Below are 24,129 nucleotides of genomic sequence, written 5' to 3' on the forward strand. Positions count from 1 at the left end.
AATCTTACAGTTGATGCCGTTGGGACCCGGATTTGCAAGAGATTAAAACAACGGGAACAGTTGGTTGTTGTTGGTTGTTGATGACAGCCGGATTTGCAAGAGATAAGAACAACGGATAAAGACTTTTTCAATAATGGGGCGACAGTGGACAACAGTCATCAATGTGTGGGAGAATCATGATCGAAGCAAGGCCGGCCAGCCCTGGGAGAGAGCGGCGAGTCGAGCGGTCAGGAGGCGAAACAGCGCTCCGATAAAAAATGTGAGTTCACTGTGCACACGGTTGTTTTGATCTTTTAAGCCAAATAAAAACGAACAGATAGTGAATCCGTAAACGTAAACATTTCTAGTTCGACAGAGAGAATGCCAGCTGTAATAATATGAGCAGAGAGCCATGGTGAAAATCGAGGGTGTTATCTACAGAGAATGAAAAGCAAACGAGGCAGGCTGCACAGTTTTGGTTTAAGGAGGGTAAATGCGAGATGAGGAAAGGGGGGGGGGGAACGCTTGAATCAGATCGAAAAATTGTTATGGCGGGACTGTTTTCATAACAGAAGGAAAGTCGAAAGGAGATTGTACCAGTGTGTATTATGTCCGATCAGGCAAGAGTATTAGTCTGAGAAAGCGTCCCCTGATAATGGATAGGAAAGAGAGGAAAAACAGCTGTGTTTTTAGGCCTTAGAAGGAAGGGCAGCGTTCGTTTGTTGAGAGAGTAGCCATTTGCACCGAGTTAAAATGGCAGCAGAGCCACGAGGGGTTTAGAATCAGGAAGTGACACGTCAACTAAACCACCATAGAGGAGGAGTAGGTCGCCACCTAGTGGTGGAGGGGGGGTAGTGCTGGGGAGTTTTCATTACCCATAGGGGAATATTTAGCACAGAGTGGATTATTATTATAATAATAATATTAGATATAGAGTTTAATTATACAATGGATTAAATAAGAATTGCACAGAAAGATGGTGCAGTTATTTGAATGGGTTAATTATTGAATAAAGAGGGAGTTTGAATTCCAGTGGGGCCTTCTCACACCTAATAAATAGGCAGAGTCTTGAGGGGACACGTCACCAGAAAGAACTGGCGCGTGCTGGGGGTCACCCGTGGGACAAACGTAGAGCGCCGAGTGGGTATCGTTTAGCTGCTGGTGTCACGCCGGAAGACAACAAAACAGGGAACAGCCCTGTAGGATTAGATATGGGTGTTGAGAAGGTGGGGGACTAATAGAGAACAAATAGGGGCTTGCAGAGGAAAACAAATATATAGAGAACGAGCTGCAGGCCCAAAGCCATGGTAGACTAATAGCAAAACAAGGGAAGTCGAATGGACAGACGACTGCCGGTGTTGTGTTTCTGCTTTCAAGGGGGGAATGACACCGACAGCGATGGAGATGACCAGGAGACAGACTGGAGGAGGAGGAAGCCGCAGGGGCCAGGCACCGCAGCCTGGTACACAGATGATCCACGACGAGAGAGAGGAGACGGCGGCGGTGGAGGAGCAGATGTGGAGAGGACAGCCAGAGACACTGAGCAGTAGCAGACCAGGGGGGACACTTTTGCCTAGGGGACCGCGCCCTGGGAGGGGGACCAGCTCAGGAAAGGAGCCGTCACTGAAAGGGGCCCTTGCCCTAGAAGACGGGACCGGCCCGAGATGGGAGGTGTACTGTAAGAGAGGGAAGGGAGCGCTCTGATTTGGACGTGGGGTACCGAATAGGGGGGCCGAAGGGTTTAGGTGTGTCGTTTGGAAAGTTGCAATCTGTGTTTTTCTCTGTCTCTCTCTCTCTCTCTCCTCCATGACCGTTGTTTATCCTTTCTGGTTTGGGTGTGATGCGGGTAATGGAAAACAAAAGGAAAACAGCAGACGGCGGGGCCCTAATTGTTATGAGTCTATTTTTGTGTATAATTAATTGAAAAACCAAGTAGTCTTATGATTCTGAGGGGTGATAAGAATCAAGGGGGGATTGAGAGAAAACGGTGCTTTTTCAATGTATGTGATGTATAGATTGGGGAGAGATGACCACAGCTAAAATGGTAGATCGAAATGTGCATGGAAGCAGGAGACGGTGATAGAACGGTGACCAGCGGATTGAATACACTGCCAGCGAGGGTGTTTTGTTTTGCATTCCTTGGAAGAACACAGATAAGAGTGTACTGTAGGCCCAGGAGGGAGAGGTTCATCTTAATGAAACGTGAGTTTATTAGTGTTAAAGGTTATGCAGTTGTCATGACAACACGTCGCATGACAACCAGAAGGCGGGGCCGTCGTTGCGACGACGAACATCTATAAATCGAACGGTGTTTCCGGGTGTAAGGCAGACTAGAATCTGACCGAGAGCGAGTAGGACTGAGATCACACAGAGGACTCTTCTCTCCTCTCATCACGAGAGAGGGGGGGGGGGGGGGGGAGGAAGAATGCCACGACATCAGTAGCTTCGGCTACCACGAGGATGGTCTTAGGCTAACGAACTAGGCCTGACCACTATTGGACTGAATCACAAAAGGACGATAGACGAACACACCGAAAGATCATTAGAATAGACTCTTCAAGGACGATACAATTTGATAACATCTGATAACATCTGATTGAGGTTCTGTTTATAGCAATAAAACAACGCTTTTCCTCATAAGGTATCTCACGGTGTCGAAGTGTCGAATTCTTACGGAGGTGGAGAAGTATTATGGTTTATGGATTGCACTAACGGGGGGGAGATAAGGATCTTATCTACCAGTATCGGAGACGTCAGGACCATTAAAAGTACACAACGCAGAGGAATTGGATGGAGGGCCAAACAGACGAAGACGTGATACTGGCCAGTTTGATCAGAATCTTACAGGTAGGAGGGTCAAACACACGTGTGTAAGGATACTGCTCCTTAATATTCACAAAGAACATGTTTTCTTTGTGTAAATATTAATCAAATTATATTCAAAGCAAACATTGTCAAAGCAGATCGAGACCTCTCCCCCAGGACTGCTTTTAAAAACATCTACAACTTGCAGAGAGATGGGATATCTTCATGACGGCAACAATTTAGGGAAATCCGAAAAGGAGCTGAGGATTAAATCTTTATACGAGTATGGAGATGTGAAAAAGTGCTTACTTTTTAAGTTTCTGCATTTTGTAAATAACTGCATAGATGGCACTTTGCTCCGTCATTTTGAAGCACTCGCTCTCACACAGCTCATGCCGCACCTATAGAGAAGATTACAGAGTACGTTTAGTATACTGTAAGTAGGCCTCCCGCAGCTCTTGCTGAATTTTCTCTGAACGTGTTCCACTGTAGGATGAAAGCAGACCGTTTACCAGCAGGGTATAGATCTTTGGATACAGATGAGGGGTGTGTGACTGGATGAATTCTGCCGTGACTTTGGCAAAGCTGCAAGCGTCATCCATTTTCTCAGAGTCGACCAGGCACTCGACCAAGTGCCTGCAGGGAGAGAGAACAGACAGGAAATAGATAGATAGATATATACTTTATTAGGTATAGGTATAGAATTATAACACCAGTGTCATCATAAAAAATAACTCGCAAACAGCTTCCTCTTTGTCACCGGGAGACAAATGTGATGTCCGAAGTAGCGTTGTCTTAATAATAATAATAATAATAATAATAAATTCAATTTGTACCGCACTTTACATTTGTAAAAATCTCAAAGTGCTACAGGAGATAAAGACAAAAAGTTAAATGAAACAATTAAAATGAATAAAACAACCAATGAAATGGAAGAACATAAAAATAAAATAGATTAAAATAATGAAAAAGAAAATGAATAGAAGTAAAAATAAAAGTAAAAGAAAAATTCAGGCAAAAGCCTTGTTAAAAACAAATGTTTTTAGGCCCCTTTTAAAAGCCTCGACGGAGTGTGGTGCTCTCAGGTGGATGGGGAGAGCATTCCACAGTCTGGATGCGGCAGAGCAGAAGGCTCGATCGCCCATGGTGTGCAGCTTAGTCCTGGGGGCTTTGAGGAGGTAGGCTGTGCCGGAGCGGAGGGAGCGTGAGGAGGACTGGGGGTGAGGAGTTCCTTGAGGTAGGCAGGGGCACCACTGTGTACGCACTGGTGAGTGAGGAGGGAGACCTTGTACTCGATCCTGTGTTCCACGGGGAGCCAGTGAAGTGATCTGAGGGTGGGGGTGATGTGATCATATTTGCGCACCCTCATCAGGATCCTAGCAGCGCTATTCTGGATGGTTTGCAGTTTTTGAATGCTTTTACTAGGAATCCCGATGAGGAGTGCATTGCAATAGTCCAGCCTGGAGGAAACCAATGCTTCCAATGCTGAACTTACACACAGGATATTGTCTGCCTTTTAGAAAAGCCAGAGAGCAATTTTTTAAATAGTAATTTTAGGGCATTTCTGCTATATTGGACAGGACAGCGAGTGACAGGAAATCATGGGAAGAGAGAAGGGGGATTACATGTAATAAAGGTTCTAGGCTGGATTTGAACCTATACAGTACAGGGTTCCCACAGACATTGCAAAATTTAATTCAAGGACTTTTAAGTACTTTTCCAAGCACTATTTAAAATGTTCAAGGATGTCACTCGAAGGATACAATTCACTTTTAAATGCTGTTTTTTTAAGCATCTTCTTGGCCTGCTTGCCAGCTAGAGCAAGCTAGAGCATCACACGCGAAGAAATGAGGAAAAGCAGTTGGAGTGCGCGAGACAGCGATTCATCAGATTTTATTAAAAAAGAAAAAGAAAACAATTTCTTGATTCAGAACAATTTGATCATGGATGAACAACACATTCAATGTGAATGGTTGATTTGAATTTCAAGGACTTTTTAAGCACCTTGTTAAAGAATTGGCTGTTTTCAAGGAATTCTAGGGCTTGACTTTTTTTTATCAAGGCCTGACAAAAAGTTATTTGGCTTGCCGTAGAATGTTTGGTATTGTTGCCATGGAAATCGGTGTTGGTTCGGTGCATGAGATTATTGATATCATATTTCTATTTCTATGCATGAGACTCAGAAAGCTGATGTGTTAACCACGACAAAGGTATCATTTGGATAAACATTCCCAGTGGCAGTTATGCTGAACATCAACTGTCTGAGTCTCATAAGTCTGTAGCTGTGTCTCAATTTAGGGGATGTAGCCTTCGAAGGCTGCATTTGTAGACCGCATGCGTGAAATTACGTCACAGTGGTGTGACCAAGGCTGTCCCATTTCGAAGGCTAGGGTTGAGTACCGAACTCTGTACTTTTAAGAGTACCGATTCACGCTAGATCAATCGGTACCGTATTTCGGTACCTTTACATGTTTAGTATAAGAGTGTAACTGTAATATACTAAACAAGAGGGAGCCTTTTCCACAAATATACATTATACTGTCCCGTCTCTTGGGTCTTTGGAAAGATCAGACAAGGTCAGAGGAGTTTGATAAATTTACTGAGGATGGCCAGATGTTGATATTTAAATATTTACCAACATAATACATGATTGTGCGATTTAATCTGGTGGTGTGTTATGACTAGGGATGCTCGATATTGGCTTTTTTACAGATACCGATATACCGATATTGTCCAACTCTTAAATTCCGATACCGATATCAACCGATACCGATATATGCAGGGTCCCCCCCCCCCCCCCCCCCCAAAACTGAATAATTTCAGGTAATTAACATTACATATCTCTTGTTGTGGAATTAACACAACATTATGCATACTTTTGACAATAAATAAAATCTGAATTTGTTCTTACTTGCTTGCCTGGGTAAATAAAGGTTATAGAAATGTAAAAAAAAAAAAAAAACACATACCGATATTTTACGATATCACATTTGAATGCCGATATCGGCAGGCCGATAATATCGGTAGGCCGATAATATCGGACATCCCTAGTTATGACAATACATAACTAAATGTTCTAAATTAATAATTGTTGAAATTGAGAAGTTTGGACTTGTTTTTTACAACTGAAATAAAAAATTGTGTTAGTACAGAGAGAGTTAAGTCCTGAAAAAAGGTACCGTTGGGTACCGAAACTGAATTCCAGGAACCGGTACTGGTACCGGTGTCAGTTCAAATGTGAGCGGTACCCAACCCTAGCCAAGGCCCTTTCTATCCATCTATCCATAGTCTTACATCATGAGCTGAGCTCTCCAGCTGTGGTCCGGCTCCGACGCCTGCTCCAGGGCTTTGACCACCCGTGTGAGGGAGGGCACCAGGCGCCTGAACATTCCCGGCCGCAGGAGAGGACGTGCTGTCTGGAGGTACAGCACCGAGGCGTTGAAGACCAGGAAGTGATATCTGGGTGGGTGCGTGAGCATGCAGAGCAGATAAGGAGGGTTAAAACTAACTGAGACCCAGTCAATTATTTACATGGCTGCTCTTAGTACATCTCAATTTAGCCCAAGTGTCAACGTTGCATGAACAAACCCTATGAATTGCAAATGAGCATGCAATAACCATCGTTCAATGAGCCACGGGAGACTAAGCTGTGTAGCGCTCTCGTTTGAAATTAAAAGTAATTTATGTATTCTAGGCTCTGTTTGACAAAAAATTGTTGAACAGTGTGCTTGAGTGTTGCTAATTTATTCACCAGAAAGAATGTTGTGCATTCGTCTGGGCTGGATGTATTAGAGATGTTTTCCCTTGCCTGTTAATTGGACTCGTTCATGCAGCCCACTTATTGACAGATTATGAGTTAATCTGCTGTGGCATTCGGGTTTATTGGCTGCAGAAGCCAGGGTCCAGGGGAGGAAATTAGGCCACTTTACTGGCCAAATGCTAGTATTTTTTACGTTTGGCTGGTAAAAAAAATCGGATACCCGCCAGTTGGCTGGTAAGCCAAAAAGTTAGTTTCCTCCCCTGCTGGCGAGTATACAAAAAAATAAAACATTCTGCAATCACTGCACTGGCAAACGGTGCGCGTCTTCTGAGTGTTCGCTTTAGTTGACAGTGCCACGAGAGCACTGCACAAGACCACCCGCGGACATATGTTTAATAAACGTTTGCGCAGTACTGGCCAGCCCGCGGACATATAATAATAAAAGTCCCGCGGTACTAGGCTAGCCATCAGGAGCACTCGCAAACAGATAACGTTAAACACAGCAGAAGATGGAAAACAGACAGACTGACCAACGGGGAACTGCATCCAACCCTAGTACAACCCTCGAGTATAAGTTACTAAGGACACATTTAAATCATAGAGGTGTAATGTTAGTCTACTGGAACTGTATACAGTGGTTAGCTTCTAGTTAGCGTTTTAGCTATAGCTGCTTGCTAGCTAACGTTAGCCCCGTGTGCTCAAAGCAGCCAGCTAGGTGTATCTGTTATGACTATAATGTTTCCAAAAAAGCACCGGACTACGACGTAAGGTTAGACATTTTATTTCATGCTCAAAAGCCCCTGGCTTGCACATCGCAGTCACGAAAGGGGCTAGCTCAACCAGTGCACTGTGCACAACAGCACACCAACCCAACTGACGTTACCACAACACTTGACGGTACTTCACAGCACTGTCGTAAGACCACCGTGCTGTCTTAAAGGCACAGTGTGCCTACCCAGATGCATACACAACATTGACGCGGCTTGACATACAAAGAAGTAATTATCACAATTAGCGATTTTTTTTGTCTGGTAAAAAATCTGTTTGGCTGGTAAAAAAATCAGATACTCGCCAGTTGGCTGGTAAGCCAAAAAGTTAGTTTCCTCCCCTGCCAGGGTCCTTATCTCAAAAAAATCTTCAGTGCAAACACACAAGTTTATGCAACTTATTGCATTTGTTTGTTTTGTTGCCCTTCTTACCCTGCTCGGAGCAATTTAAGAGTCAGCTAGTGAGATTTCAGATTTGTCAGAACACAAACTGAATAACAGCCATTAAATGTTCAAACATTTGGTGAACATTGAGGTGGAGCAAAAGGGACCAGAACTTAGCTACGTTCCTACTGGCAGCTCAGGCCTTTGATATCCCAGAATATCACTATGGGCCAGATAGAACCATTATCACCTACCAGTATCAGAGCCCAAAACATGACAACCCCTTCTTCTCTGATTATTTCTATTTTAATGTACAGGCAAGCTGTAACACTATAGGGCATTGTGCCAGTCAGACAATATGGACAACAATATACATAATTTACATAATAGATACAGCTTTCCCCGTAACTGTTCAATAGAATGGACGCAACCTTCCATTCGATCATTAGATTGCATACCTTGGTTGGTCCTCTACTATCTCAATCCCCTTCAGGATATACAGTGCAGCCTTTTCAAAGTCCTCCTGGGATTGCCATAATGGATGTGAAAGGACAAAGAGAGAACACATATCACCTCAAACTATGTATTCAATCTCATCTAGTATTTCATACAGTATGTAACGAGGAAAACCTTTCAATAATTATAAGCATTGGTCTAAGAGATTGAGGTTTTATGGCTTGAGCTTGTTAAATGTCAACCCTGTGGTGATTGCTCATACAAGCTGGGGCAAGTGCTCGATGAAACAAGCGCAAATGAGGGGATCTGTGTGTGTGTGTGTGTGTGTGTGTGTGTGTGTGTGTGTGTGTGTGTGTGTGTGTGTGTGTGTGTGTGTGTACACCGCCTTTAGAAGATTGTCCAATTTACTGAGCTTACCACATTCCCAGTGGTCGATGGAGACTTCAGCTGGCCTTGGCAGAGGTAAGCTCGACACAGGAATTGATTAGCTGGCACTTTCCCTTCAAAGTACATCATTAGACACTGCGTACTTATCTCCAAACATCCCAGCTGGAATACATAAACACAAAAATGCTACAAAACAACATCAATATTTCAGCGCTAATCTCATAAAATGTACTGTATTTATCCCCAGCATTTGCTACTTTTAATGTATTATTCAAATACGGTTTGGAAATGGGTTAATGTACTGTATGTATAGCAAACATCGAGCCTATTTCATTGTTTGTTCGGTTTCCTATATAAAGCTGGCCTTGAAACAATCACATAGTGTAATGACAAAAGAAATTAGGTCACACATTCGTTAAAAATGGGACTTTGTCTTAATTGTAAATTTGGGTCTGTAGGAATGTCAGCCACTACATAAAATGTGATTTTTCTTTATATTCATAACTATAGAAGTGATCAACTTCAATTTCATTGAAAATTATTTGGTTGGGTGAAATAAAGCTATACAACAAGAATTGTACTGTAATGTCCTATGAACCACAGACAAGGAGTTTGAAAGAGATTGTATGATTAAAAACATAAAATGTTATTATTACACCTGTGTGCAAAATTATGGACAACACTAATACAGGTAAAGTTTTTTTTGCTCATAACACTTTGAGTGCCAGCGACGAGAATTCTCGTTAGTTCATGCCAACCGTTGAGTGCCAACAGACGAGAAATCTCGTTTTTAAATCGTTATTTTTTTTATTATCGATTTCCATTCATTTTTCATCAATCTAGCCTCACGTTACCAGTGGGGATCTGTCTGAGCTCGAACAGGGAAAATACTGCCCCCTATTATCTCTCCGGATGGTACTGCACCCCATTGGATTGGACTGAATGAAACGCATGGGGAATAAAGAGTCCGGATTCCACATTTTACATGTCAGGCATGTAATCCGAGCCTATTGCAGTCATCGCCCACCATCAGAACAGCGTGGAATATGTCTTTCGACCACCCAGCGCTGGATAAATAAACGCGATCGATATTTGGAATGGCGATCAGGAATTGGAATAATCTTTTTGGAGAACATCTGATCTGAGGTAAGGAATCTATTTTACCAGTCTTGGGATAATCCGAGCTGTTTTCACCTATATATCAACGTGTCCCATATGTGTGTGTGTGTGGCTGTGAGTGTATGTGTGCTGATCAGGAAATAAGATAATAGATTTTTCAGCCAGCTTCTATAGCGTGCATAAGTACACATATACTATCGATAATCTAGCATTTATTTGAAAACTATTCATAAATAGGCCGAAAAATGACAACATGTGTTTTGTGTATTACAGTAAAGCGCGATTCCTGCAGAATCTTTTTTTTTTGATGGTATAAAACGGAAATGAACCGATTAAAAAACAATCCGTTTCGACAATGTTGACTGCAAACAAGTCATTGATAAGCGACGGTCGTATTAGACACATAGCCATAATTTAAGATATAGTTTATGCGTTCACAAATGTGAGCGCTCTGTCATTGAATAGAGCGTTGGAACTCAACAGGGTATCTAGGACTGGCACGGCTGGCACGGAAAGTTTTAAAAGACATGATCAGGTTGGGATTCCTTTCCACCCTGTTCTCGCCTGGAAGGGAATCCCAACCTGAGCTTGGCATAAGAGCAATCACTCCACTGACACACACTATTCCCACCCCTATGTCGCCACACCATCGCCATCCATAATCACACATAATCATTCATATGATGTATTTTTTTCATTGATACTACTATAGATTTCCCTCTTTATATTTGATAGTATTTCAATAAAGAATAAAGAAAAAATCTAATACAATTAACACCAGCCAAAGGGGCACTTTTTTACTCTCGGGGCAAAAAGGCAGGGGCTCAAGCCCCCTTTGGGCCCTGTCTGTGCACATACCTGCCTCTAGCGCCATAGCACTTTTGCACATGGGTGTAATAATAACTATTTATGTTTTACTCATATAACCTCTTTAAAACTCAGGCTCGTTTTGTCTGTGGTTCGTGGGACAGTACACTTTTTTTTGTATATCTGTATTTCACCCAACCAAATAATCAATGTGTGAAAATTCATGTTTATCACTTCTAAAGTTATAAATATAATGAAAAATAACTTTTTATATTAACCGTTGAGGCTATTTTCTCCCCACACCAGACACAGGACTCCACAGGAAATACATCTCCCCAGAGAGCCCCGCCATCACCCCAGTCATCACACACATAATAATTAATAAACCTCTCCATAAAACAGGGACACGTCCCCAAGGACTTCAAAATTGTGAGAGTAACACCCCTGCACAAAAAGGGCAGCAAATTAGACCCAGGCAACTACCGCCCCTGTTTCTATCCTTACCTCCATCTCGAAAGTCATGGAAAGAATAGTATACGAACAGGTCGAAAAGTACCTTGCGGAAAGAAATCTAATCTACGAATTCCAATCTGGCTTCAGAACATCCCACTCCACTGACACATGCCTTCTCTATTTAAACGACCACATCAAACAAGAGGTGGACGCGGGCAAATAGTGCGGCATGGTCATGCTGGACCTACAAAAGGCCTTCGACACTGTCAATCACACCATTCTGATTGACAAGCTAAAAGCAATTGGTTTTGATAGTCTATCAGTGAGCTGGATGCAATCCTACCTGGAGGGGAGAGAACAGATGGTGGAGGTAAATAGTACCCTATCCACCCCCCCTTCCAGTGAGCTGTGGTGTTCCACAAGGAAGCATACTAGGACCGCTACTGTTCCTAATTTATGCAAATGACATGTCGTCAGCTTGTGACTGCAACTTGTTCCTGTTTGCGGACGACTCAGCCCTGCTGGTCTCTGACAAGAAGAAGTTACAGGTTGAAAAAACCCTCAGCTCGCAAATAGGCAAAATCTGCATATGGCTCGCTGAGTCCATTCTCTTCAGTTCAAATAACAAACTCAGCAAGACCGACGGCTTCTCAGTTACAGTGGGTGACAATATTGTCACAAGGAAAGATGAAATTACCTACGTGGGTTCCATCCTAGAGGCTAATCTTTCCTGTGACAAAATGGCATCCAATGTAATAAAAAAAAGTCAACCAACGAACTCGATTATTGTACCGGATCTCCTCTCTGGTAAACAAGAATACCCTGAAGACTCTGGCAGGAGCACTCATTCAAGGGTACTACGACTATGCTTGCACCTCATGGTACCAAAGCACCTCAAAGGCGCTAAAAACAAAATTACAAACATCTCAAAACAAACTGGTCAGACTACTGCTTGACCTTAGTCCTAGAACCCACCTCACCCCTGCCCACTTTGACAACCTGGGATGGCTTAGAGTAGATGACAGAGTACAGCAACTTGCAATGGGCCTGGTCTACAAGATACACTACACGACCAAGGTACCCATGTACATGTCAAAATACTTCCCAAAGGTCAGTGAATACCACGATCACAACACCAGAGGGAGCTCCACAAATCATGTTAAACCCAGATTCGGCTCAAACAAGGGACTGAACACGTTTCGCAATTATGCCACATCAATGTGGAACGCCCTACCCAAAGCTGTAAAGGAATGTGAATCACTACCCACTTTCAAAACCACTCTCAAAGAACACCTACGGGAGACTGCAATTCGAAGCTGGCCCCTGTAAATGTCCTAACCCAACCTCCCTCCAATGTACAGTAAATGACCAAGTATGGTTGTCAATATTCCAATGTACAGTTTTGCTTGGACAGTTGTACAGTGTCCCCCACCCACCCCTCTTACCCAACCCCCCCCCACCCCACCTACCCAACCTCCTCCAATGTACAGTTTCTACGTCAAATGTATACTCTCTTTTCTGGACTCTTTTTGTATCACAAACTACTGTATTTGCAAACCTGGTATGTCATAAATGTATAGATGTAGCAGTACTGTCTATCTGTATGTCGTGTGTGTCATATATGTTATGATGAATTGAAAATGGGGGACCCTGATGTAAACAAGACGAAAGTCTTTCTCTGGTCTGCATCCCCTTAACAATTGTATGTATTGAGCTGTACTGTACTGTACCCAATCTGCAATCTGTTAATAAAGTTTTCAATCAATCAATCAATCAGCCATTCTGATTTAAATGTGCTTTTCCTATGCCCCTAGGACCGGAGAGTCTATACTAGAGAAGATACAGTATTGTCCCCCTTAGCCAGTGATTAAAGAGAAGTTATCACACCCCCTTTGTTCTTTGATGTTACACCAGTGTACAGCCCAGTGTATTCCACTGAGAATGGACAGGAAAATCTGAAGAAAGGTTAACACATGGTATGATTTAGAGCCGCTAGCACTACTACTGTATACAATAAAGTTGATCTGGGTGTGTGGAAGTCAGCTCAAACATTTTAACAGTCCGTGAAGTTAACCTCCCATGAAATCCCTCCAGGTGGTGCATCTTGACAACATAACATACTGTGTTATTGTTTCTGCTCTACTGTAACCAGCTTTAGGGATAGCCGTCCCTTCCCACACACATTGATTGAACTATCCAACGTCACATACATGAGCACTCTTAAATTGAGTGGTAATTCTCCTTTAAGACTGATCATTTCTGTTTGATGAATTAGTGGCCCCCAAACTACAGCCCGCGGGCCGGATTCGGCCCGCCTCCACATTTGGCCCGGCCCCCTAGAGCCCCGGAGCTTAAAAGAAAATGCCAGCATCCCCATTGTCTGTGCTGAATGTTTGTTAGTTTTTGATATTTTTTGTTGGTTTTTAGTATTTTTAAACATCCATTTTTAGTAAGTAGTAGTTTTCATTTGATCCTATAATTTTTTCATTCACCGATTTGTGGACTTTTCTTTTTAGTGTCCTGAAAGGCGCCTTATAAATAAAATGCATTATTATTATTATTATCATCCAGGAGGGAAAAGACACTTTGGATAGTAGGGACTGCATCTCTGCCTGTCCTGGCCAGGAAACACTTTGCAACTGTGATCTCCTCTGGCAGTAGTTGGATATTGTAATGTGTGGCGAGGGGTTGCAGCAATTCCACTGAGAGAAACTGGTCTGAGGCTGGATAACATGCCTGTATGCCTCTCATAAGTTGTTCCCCAACTCATGAGAATCTGCTCTCAAGCTCTTGCAGCATTCTGTCGAGGACTGGATAGAACAGTCTGTCTCAGCTGATCTCGTGAACTGAGGTCTGAGCTTGTGCCACAAGATGACTCAACTACATACTCGTCCATCCTTTTCTGCTTCCTCCTTTGGCTGGTACTAGTATGTTCCTCAATCCCAAGGCCATTACATATGGCATTTGTCCTGTCATACGTGTCCACTGCCATCTCTGAGGTGCGATAACCTTTGAGTGTGTCCTGCACTGTGCTTTTAAATAGTACAGAGCTAGAGCTAGGTGGTCTGTAGGTACTGTATTTTTATTTCATAAATAGTGTTATTTATTTCATTAATAGTGTTATTATTTATTTCCTGAATTTTTTTTTTCTGTGAAGATCCCGGAAAGGGTTATTAATATTTGGTTATGTGTGGCTTTCTGGAAAACAATAAATGTTTACGTTTAGGCACCCCTGCGATCGTCACACTTTTTCTGTTACAAACTGACCCCGGCCCCCACCAGAGAAGGGAAAAGTTATGTGGCCCCAGGGCCGCCTGGGAGAAATGCGAGGCCCTGTGCGAGATTTAACGCGAGCCCCCCCCCCCCCCCCCCCCCAAAGGTACAAAAAAATAAAATAAAAAAAATATATATATATATATATATATATATATTTTTTTTTTTTTTTTTTTTTTTTTAATACAGTCAACATATTCTTAAATAATAGCGCTGCCTGAGGCGGGACATGATACAGTCAACATATAGCAAAAGAGAGAGCGAGAGAGAGCTCCCGTTCTACAGTCAATATACAGTGTACAGAGAGAGAGAGAGACACATTGGAAAGAAATTGAAATGCTATTTGGCCCTAAACAGAGAGTACACAGTGGCAGAATACCTGAGCACTGTGACTGAAGATCCTTGAGCACAGCCTAGCCATCGAGAAAGGCCGCCATAGGCAGACTGTGTGTGTTAGAAAGAGAGAGAGAGAGAGAGAGAACATGTGTGTTTGTCATGTGTGTGTGTGTTAGAGAGAGACTAGAGCATGTATGACAGATTCAAAAGGACAAAGATCAACACTTAAAGGGGAACTATTTTACTATTTCTTTCACTATTTGGGCACTTTTACACAATTCCTGTGAGTCTATGGAACACCTCTGTAATATATATATTTTTTTTATTCATTGTTTTGTATTTCTAATCAAGTCCTCAAAAACAGCATTTTTCTACCTCAAGATCTCGAGCCGTTTTGAGCCTGGCGCTGGTGCTGGTGCTGGTGCTGGTGCTGGTGCCGGCGCCGCCTGAACATTAACATGCAGCGGTGTCTTTCTGACATCACATATCGCGCACATTTTCAAATGACTCAGTTCAGTGAGGGTGAATATTGTGAGAGGAGAATTGGAAGAATGCGCAAATATGAGAATTTTGAGACATAGATCATATTAATATAAGTTCACATAGCTAGGAAACAATGCTAAACACTCAAAAAGGCCATTTATAAGATAGTTCCCCTTTAAATCCAAGAGAGAGAGAGAGAGAGAGAGAGAGAGAGAGAGAGAGAGAGAGAGAGAGAGAGAGAGAGAGAGAGAGAGACACATTGGAAAGAAATTGAAATGCTATTTGGCCCTAAACAGAGAGTACACAGTGGCAGAATACCTGAGCACTGTGACTGAAGATCCTTGAGCACAGCCTAGCCATCGAGAAAGGCCGCCATAGGCAGACTGTGTGTGTTAGAAAGAGAGAGAGAGAGAGAGAGAACATGTGTGTTTGTCATGTGTGTGTGTGTTAGAGAGAGACTAGAGCATGTATGACAGATTCAAAAGGACAAAGATCAACACTTAAATCCAACAAGAAGAGGGTCTATACCAGAGAAACCAAAGCAGCAAGGAGCCAATGGCCGACATCAGCTAAATAGGCTAGCCAGGTACTGTGACCAGGCCACACACAGCTTTGGCCAACGGCCCAACGCTACCCAAGCTACACAAACGACCATTCACACACAGCACATGTTGTATCTCCAAATGTTGTGAAGTAGCATATGTTTTGCCTGGAAAAAAACATCGTTATTAACAAAACATTCGGGAGGGGAAGGAAGGAAGAGTGGGGTAATGTCATGACATTTTCATTAATCTTACCTGCACGAGGAACGCAGGGCGAAAGGCCGCAACACAGGTCTCCACGTTGACGAAAGGCCTCTCGCTGTCGGGACAAAGCTATGGCCAGAGCCTTGTCATGGTGCAGGCCCGACTACATCTTCTGTCAAAGATGATGTCGTAGTCAGAGTGCCAGGGCCTGCTATTCTCAAGGCTAACTGATAGCATCAAACGAACGTTCCCAGCTGACGCTAAACAGCTAACTGGCTAACAGTTAGCTCAATCAGGCACCTGGCTGTATGTAGTAGCCGCATAGCTTGCTTCTGCGTTAGCTAACAGCTAACAAGCTATGCGGCTACTGTCTACATACAGCCAGGTGCTCTCACCAGGCACACACCGTTAGCTACTAGTAGTATTAGCTAGTCGACCAGTTTGGCTCCAGAGAGAGAGAAAGAGAGATAGGTCAGGTCCACGGCGGGTATATAATCATAGGTTGACTCACCATAACGCAGTATCAACGCGGCGGTGCCAAAGGTAAAGTTGGAAGGAGACTATCTTGGCCCATGGTGTAATTTCTTCTTCTTCTTCTTCGAGTACTTTCCGGCAGACTGGACACCTTTCGGCGTATTGCTGCCTAACAGATTTATCTGCTCACAAGTTCTCTTCTCCTTCTTTTGAAAAGACATCCACTCGCCTCGCCTCGCTCCTCTGAATAGGTTAGCTAACGCTAGTTAGCCTTTAGCTAAGCTAGCTACTAGCCGACATCATCATGGCTATACCATGACAAGGCTCCGGCCATTTGTCCCGCTAGCGAGAGGCCTTTCGTCAACGTTCCTTGGTGACCGACCGACTGATAATGACCGACCTCTTTCTTCGTCTTGGCTGGCATAACTAAGCATAGTCAAAAGCTGCACGCGCGAAATAGTCAAACGCAGCTGACTCACGCCGACACATGATGTAAGTAAAACCACTCCCTTCGTTGAAACCAATAGTATGTCTGCTGCAGAACCCCAGAGGCTGAGCTCCAATAGTGAGTATGTCTGCAGGACTGCAGACCCAGGAACAAGTCAGACACATTCTACAAACGTGTCTAATGTGAAATATATAAGCATATAAGCAAAACTAGATTTTAGGTCTGTGATGAAAAAGGGCCTCGCGGGAAGGGGGGCCTCGCAAAAAAATAAAAAAATAAAAATAAAAAAAAATAATAAAAAAAAATAATAAATTTTTTTTTTTTTTTTTTTGCGAGGCCCCCCTTCCCGCGAGGCCCTGTGCGACCGCACTGCTCGCACACCCCCTGAGACGGCCCTGTGTGGCCCTCACAGGAAAAAGTTTGGGGACCCCTGAATTAGAGTGTATCAATCACTCTTAGACACTGCTGTTTAACTAGGAGTTCAAAGGAACACACAAAAATCATCACAAAAACCCTCATCTACAATCACGTACAGTAGGGTGGTCCATGGCCTTTTGTACATTTCCTCTCGCTGTCGACTCCCACAGTGAATGTTCTCTTCTACCCCATAGAAAACCAATGAAACCTGATCCGCTGTGAATGCTCCCGCGGCTGAGATCATTACATGCAGACCCTGTAAATGAGCTGAGAGACAGATGTGTGGTCCTGGATGTCTCATTCACAAGCTGATGTGTCTCGTGGCACAGTGAGGAGGGGCAGAGAGAGTTTTGGCTAACGCCACTGAAAACACAAATTCAGTAAATCTAGTTACCCTAACGTCTACGGATGTAACAGATGTTTTATGATGAATTGAAAATGGGGGACCCTGATGTAAACAAGACGAAAGTCTTTCTCTGGTCTGCATCCCCTTAACAATTGTGTGTATTGAGCTGTACTGTATTGTACCCATTCTGCAATCTGTTAATAAAATGTTCAATCAATCAACGATACGCTCAGCTCAACATTCGCTTTGATCGCAATACAGGGCTTACGATTCGATTACACCCGCAATAGAAATAAAATGTTTTAGGGCAGGACAACTACTGTGTGTAAACAAAACACACCTAACGTTAGCTACCCACACACACTAGCCTGGAAGCCAGCACGTGCAAACACTTTAAGCCATAGGTGTCAAACTCATGGCTCGCGGGCCAAATGTGGCCCGCCACGTCATTTGATGTGGCCCCCCCAAGAGCTCTGGTAAAAAAAAAAGAAAAAAGAAACATTTTTTTTTTTTTTTTTTTTTTAAACATTAATCTTGGGTTAAAATAATTGTGGGTTAATGCGTTAATAAAGCTTTAACTTTGACAGCCTTAGTTATTACACATTCTTACACATACATGTATGTTGAACATCTGAGGTATTGATGAAGTAACAAAGGAAAAAAGCCAAAAGCACTTACTCCTCAGACATTCTTTGACAATTTTACAGCCCAAAATACAAAAAAGATCCAGGCGGAATAGGTAACAAAGGGTTGAAGAAATATTGTCTGAACTGTCAGATGCAAACTGGCTGTGTGACATAACCGAGCATCTCGCTCAATTGAATAAGAAGCTGTAGGGACGCAAACAAGTCCCACCCAAAACTTGACAAATATAGTTGTGAACTGAGACAACCCTTATTTTGTTATTTTTAAGTACAGTTACAGTTGTGTGTTCATGCAGACACATAATAGCAATTTCATTACGAATAGAAAATGGTGGACCCTGATGTAAACAAGTCGAAAGTCTTTCTCTGGTCTGCATCCCCTTAACAATTGTGTGTATTGAGCTGTACTGTACTGTACCCATTCTGCAATCTGTTAATTAAAGTTAATTAAACTATCTTCCATTAGTTGGATGTATGGCCTCTGCAAGGTTGTGTGCAGCCATTTGTTTTTGTAACATCTGCTACATCTGTCCCACGAGTTCTTTGCAGCTCAGTTGTTAGTTCTGCCCCTCTTGACTGTGACAAAAAGGTTTTGAACAAACTTAATGTCATAGCTTGTATTTGATGATCTTCTTCTTTGTTATTTACTTGAATGGTTTGATCATTGATTAATGGAGTAATATGGGGTTCTGATAAACTAAAATGATTTGTTAAAATAACATAAGCTAACATATATTTTTACATCTATGCAAATACATATGCAATATGTATAACTTGAATAAGTAATAAATACAGAAACAACATGTTTAACAATATGTAAATGAGTAGCTACATTTATTTTACATTACATTAACATTTATACGGTCTTTGGCCCTTTGAGGGCAACCATAATGCTGATGTGGCCCTCTGTGAAAATGAGTTTGACACCCCTGCTTTAAGCCTTCATTCACCCACAATGTAGCCTTCACAGTGTATAGAGGCACAGGCACATGATGACAAATGATAGACACTGGACAGTGTATTATCGGGTCACAACCAAGCTAAACAAGCCTCTTGGGAAAAAGGCTTCAAATTAAGTTTAAGTTTATTTGGATCCCCATTAGCCACAGCAGTGCTGGGGCTATTCTTCCTGGGGTCCATAACACGTAAAATACAGTTACAGACTTATACACTCACAACATTCGCATGTCATACAGACAATTAAAACAATAAAAACTCCTAATCAAATTCATAACACAATACAACAATATATACGCCTAATGAATTCATAATACAATACAATAATACCTACTCATAATTAATTCATAAAATACAATACAGCATAATATACTATTTAGCTTTTACATACATATCTATGTTCATATCAGCCAATTATACAATCTTTTAATAATATATCCCTATCAGACACATGCCTTTTCATCTACGTATATACCTATCTCTTTATCAGACACATACATTTTAATTTACGTACACACTATCTATTAGGGAATGACAATTTCTTTGGTTGAAAATGTTGTTTTACCACGATTTTAAAACGACATTTACTATTTTCCTGCTTAACATGTCTGGGAAGAGAGTTCCATTCCTGCATACCACGGAACATGACAGTTCCCTTCATTGCATTCAACCTCACTTTTGGAAGTGTAAAACCTTGTGCAGAAGCATGTCTGGTGGAATGGTTGTGTCTGTTAAGACTTATAGATAAATTGTTATATAAAATTGAGGGGATCTTTGTAACAAGAATATTCCTAGTGAATACAATGAGTGAGTAGAGTAACTTATGTTTTACAAGTAACCAAGTTAAACAACTGTGCATCGCTGCAACATTAGTTCTGTACTCACAGTGAAGCACTATACGTGCTGCTTTGTTTTGTACCATTTGCAATTTTTTCAGTTTATTCGTCGTTACATTCGACCATACTGCAGGACAATAGTCAAGATTTGACAAAACCGGGCGGCTAAGTGGCGCAGTGGGCAAGGCGCTCGCCACTAATGCAGGAGATGCTGGGTTGGAGCCCAGCTCTCTGCGTTGCTTCCAGCTTGGCTGGTCGTTCATACTAATACAATTGGCAGTATTAGGGGGTGGGAAAGCCGGTGGGTGGGGATCGGATGTTGTGGACAGCGACTCCTACAGGTCGGTTGTTGCGCCTGTACAGCAGAATCAGGAAGTATCGGGGGCAGCGTGAGCCTCCCACGCGTTACTCCTCGCCACTGAGAGATTGCGCTGTACAGGTGAAAAGATGCGACAGCTGCCTCCTCGTGTACCGGAGGGGACACGTGATGCAAGGCTTGGTCCACATTGCAGCTGACCAGTGGGAGGCGTGGTCTAACAACGTTCGAGACAGGGGAGGGTAGAATTGGATAATACGAAATTGGGATGGGAGAAAAGTAGAAAAATGGGGAGAAAAAGTAGATACAAAAAAAAGATTTGACTAAACCAGAGCTTGAATTACCTGTTTGATAGAATTTAGTGGTAACAATTGAGCACCTCTTTTAACAACAGAAATCCCTCTTCCATTTTCACTACTTTATTGTTTATATGGTGTGACCATGACAATTTACTGTCTAATGTTACTCCTAGGAGTTTAGTCTCCTGGACTCACTTATCAAAAGTTTCAAGACTGGGTTCGTTCTTAGAGTATGGTTTGAACCGAAAATGATGCTACTTGTCTTTGATATGTTTAGAACTAGTTTGGTATTCTTTATCCATTCCATCACTGATTGCAACTCTGCCTTTAGGACCGTATTTAATTCATTGGCTGTAGAGGCTGATGTGTAAATCGTTGAATCATCCGCATACATAGAAATATAGGACTTATTTAGGACAAGAGGCATGTCATTTGTAAATATGGTCGAATATGATCGAATACTTAAGGTTACTTGACCATGGTGGGTCGGGACAAAGAAAATAAAACTTCTTGATGATGAAGTTGAAACCTAATTTATTTTTATTTTTTTATCCACTTTTTCTCCTTATTTTTCAATTTTTCTCCCATCCCAATTTCGCTGTTTCCAATTCTCCCCTCCCCTGTCTTGAACGTTGCTCGCATATGCCCCCCACAGGTTGGTCATAGGGAGGATAGAAGCCTTGTATCACGTGTGCCCTCCGGTACACGAGGAGGCAGCCTGTCACATCTTTTCACCTGCCAGCGCAGATTCTCATTGGCAAGGTGTAACGTGTGGGAGGCTCACACTACCCCCGCCATTTCCTGTCTCTGCTGTGCAGGCGTCCCCCAACCGACCTGTAGGAGTCGATGTCCACAACGTCCAGATTACCACCCATCGACTTCCACCCGCTGACCGCCAATTGAGCCAGTATGACGGCCGGCCCAAGCCGGAGGCAACGCCGACAGCCGGATTTGAACCCAGTGTCTCTTGCGTTGGTGACAAGCGCAATGTCCACTGCGCCACCCAGCCGCGCTCATTTCATGATGTTTCACCGTGTGTCATGATGTTTCACCGTGTGTCATGATGTTTCACCGTGTGTCATGGTGTTTCACCGTGTGTCATGATGTTTCACCGTGTGTCATGATGTTTCAACGTGTGTCATGGTGTTTCACCGTGTGTCATGGTGTTTCAACGTCTCTCTGTAGAGATCACCCCAATGAAAGCCTCATATGGATCAATGAGCAGTTTTTCGCTTGGTTGCTTGCTAATAGTTAGCAGCAACCTTCATAGCTAACTAGCATCCGGTGGGCAGTACGTTGACTTCTGTACTTCACCCACTGATGAAGCACGGATGGCTGAAAACCTTTTGTGACAGATGAACAATTTAATTTAGTGAAGGATATATTTCTGAGTGCAACCATCTCTTCATAAAATGTTGATGTAGTATTACTCAGCTGCCTTGCAAGAGTGTCTTGCAGCTACTAGCTAACCAATTTTTCAAACCAGGCTTCCGGTTATGTTAACATTAAGTTAAAGACAGAAAAATATAAAATATTTATGTGTTTGTTTAAAAAATTATAATAAAAAAAAAAAAAAAAAAAAACAGAAAAATATATAACATTTGTCATGGTCCCAGCCAGGGATCATGCCTGAACAATGTGAACAGTGGTTTTCTGCCACCCTCTGGTGGCCAAACGCAGCAACTCTAGATACTGGACTCTCTATGGCATTTGAGTCTAGGTTTGCTGGATTCCTTTAATGCTTTGTTGTGTTCTCTGTTCATGTTGTGTGGTGCGTTTTAGCTTGTGTTTTTAAAAGGTTATCTTTACATATGTTTTCCTTTTAAAGGTTCATTCCCTTTACATATGTTTTTTGTAAGTGTTTAACTTTACATGCGTTCCTTTAAGGTTCACCCCTTTCACATGTCTTTTAGTGTTAAACATCTTTACATATGTTTCCTTAAGGGTTGTTCTTTTTATATATGTGTTCCTTTAAAGATATTCTCTTTACATATGCTTTAATTTATGATGCGAGTTTCTTTACTAATTCTGTGTTCACCTGTCTTGGCCATACATGGCCTGTTACCAGCTGGCACTTATTAGTAATCACGGGAAGTATATAGAACTGCCCGTTCCTCTCATTCATTGTCGCACCATTGCCTTGTTTCAGTGTATTGTCTCATTGTTATCACAGTTGTGTTCGGTCACGTACTCACCTTTGTCACCAGTATTCCCCGTGAGTCCGTTCCTACTTAGTCCACATTATTTCCAGCTCTGCTGAAGTATTGTTTGTTTTCAGGTTTTGCAGTTTGCTTTTGTTTGTAACAGTTACAACGTGTAGCCTTGTTTGCAACTGCTAGTAAAAGCCTGTTCACTTCATCCCGTCGTCTCAGCTTCTTCTCTCTCTGCTCGTGTTTCCTGCATGTGGGGTCTCCTCTCCTATCCCTGACCGAAACCCTCACAACATTACTACACCTACAGTACTACCACAACGTTACTGTTGAATCTGCACAGTCCTCTGCCTGTATCGGCCCATTTTAGTATCGTGACATCATATATCATTACATCCCTTCTAATGTCTAATCTAATTAGGTTGGTGGTACCTTACAAATGTTTCTTAAAATCTGCATATCCACGCACTAGTCATAATTGTTCATATCTGGCCTATTTTGAGTGAGCCGTAGGGGTGGACGGTATAAGCGGTATAAACGGTATGAATTTGCGCTACGGTATGGATTTTGACTATACCTTCATACCTTGTGACTGGTAGACTAGAGCAGCTAGTCACAGCAGTAGCAATGACGTTAACGAAGGGTTATGTATATAACCCAGTTCTGTGAGTTATGGTGCGCTCAGCACCTGTCTGCATATATCTCGCTTCAGCGTATATACACTGAATAAAAAATTCCACCATGTACCTTTACATGCCAGCATTCATCTGGCCACACCCCCATCCGCTTACCTACATAAGCAGGGGTGGGGCCACACACTCATCTCCTTCCCAACAAATTTCACCACAATGAAAAAATCAAGGGCCGCAGCGGCGTCCAGGTGCTGAGCGCACCATAACTCACAGAACTGGGTTATATACATAACCCTTCGTTCTGTAGCGTTATGGCTTCGCTCAGCACCTGTCTGCATAACACGGGATGAGCGGGAGCCATAGCCCGACAAATGTACCCCGCTGAGGCCCCCCACAACCATCAGACCGGGGAGGACCGAGCCCCCCCGACCCTCCCTAATGGAGGATACCCCCCCTATTGGAGGTTCACGGGAGGGCGACGGATCCGACCGTGCGAAGAGGCACTCAAGCAACTCAACGCACAGGGTGAGCAGACCATGGCTTGACCCCACGACTACACACGCACAACCCGCATGCCACCCGGGAACGAACGGAAGGAACAACCTCGTTACTGCCCCCAGAAATCACGGGGTCAAGAGCAAACCCAACCCTGTGGCAAGGCCGTAGCAGCGGAGCGCGAAGGAAGACCCAGACCCACTGAAGGGACTGGATCCCCTGGAAAACGGGGGCCCGGAGAGGTCAATGACGCCAGGCATCAAGACCCCACCAGGTGGTCACTTAGTGACACCACCCCCCACATCACCAGCGTATTCAAATAAGGCCCCTCCAAGAGCGGGCCCTTTCCCCCCAATAGCA

The 24,129-nt window shown here is 43.0% G+C and overlaps 1 protein-coding gene across 1 annotated transcript in view; it reads right to left on the bottom strand.

The window, feature by feature from the left end:
• Window positions 1-24,129, bottom strand: part of cfap46 (cilia and flagella associated protein 46) — a gene marked incomplete at both ends in the record, with an annotated part of 296,072 nt that overhangs the window by 257,011 nt on the left and 14,932 nt on the right. Inside the window, 5 exon segments of the mRNA XM_084321923.1 lie at window positions 3,094-3,185; window positions 3,297-3,420; window positions 6,079-6,243; window positions 8,154-8,218; window positions 8,569-8,700. Coding sequence (XP_084178049.1) covers window positions 3,094-3,185; window positions 3,297-3,420; window positions 6,079-6,243; window positions 8,154-8,218; window positions 8,569-8,700 — 578 coding nt within the window.

The sequence above is a fragment of the Notolepis coatsorum genome, assembly GCF_963971535.1.
Source record: "Notolepis coatsorum genome assembly, chromosome: 9".
Lineage (NCBI taxonomy): Eukaryota > Metazoa > Chordata > Actinopteri > Aulopiformes > Paralepididae > Notolepis > Notolepis coatsorum.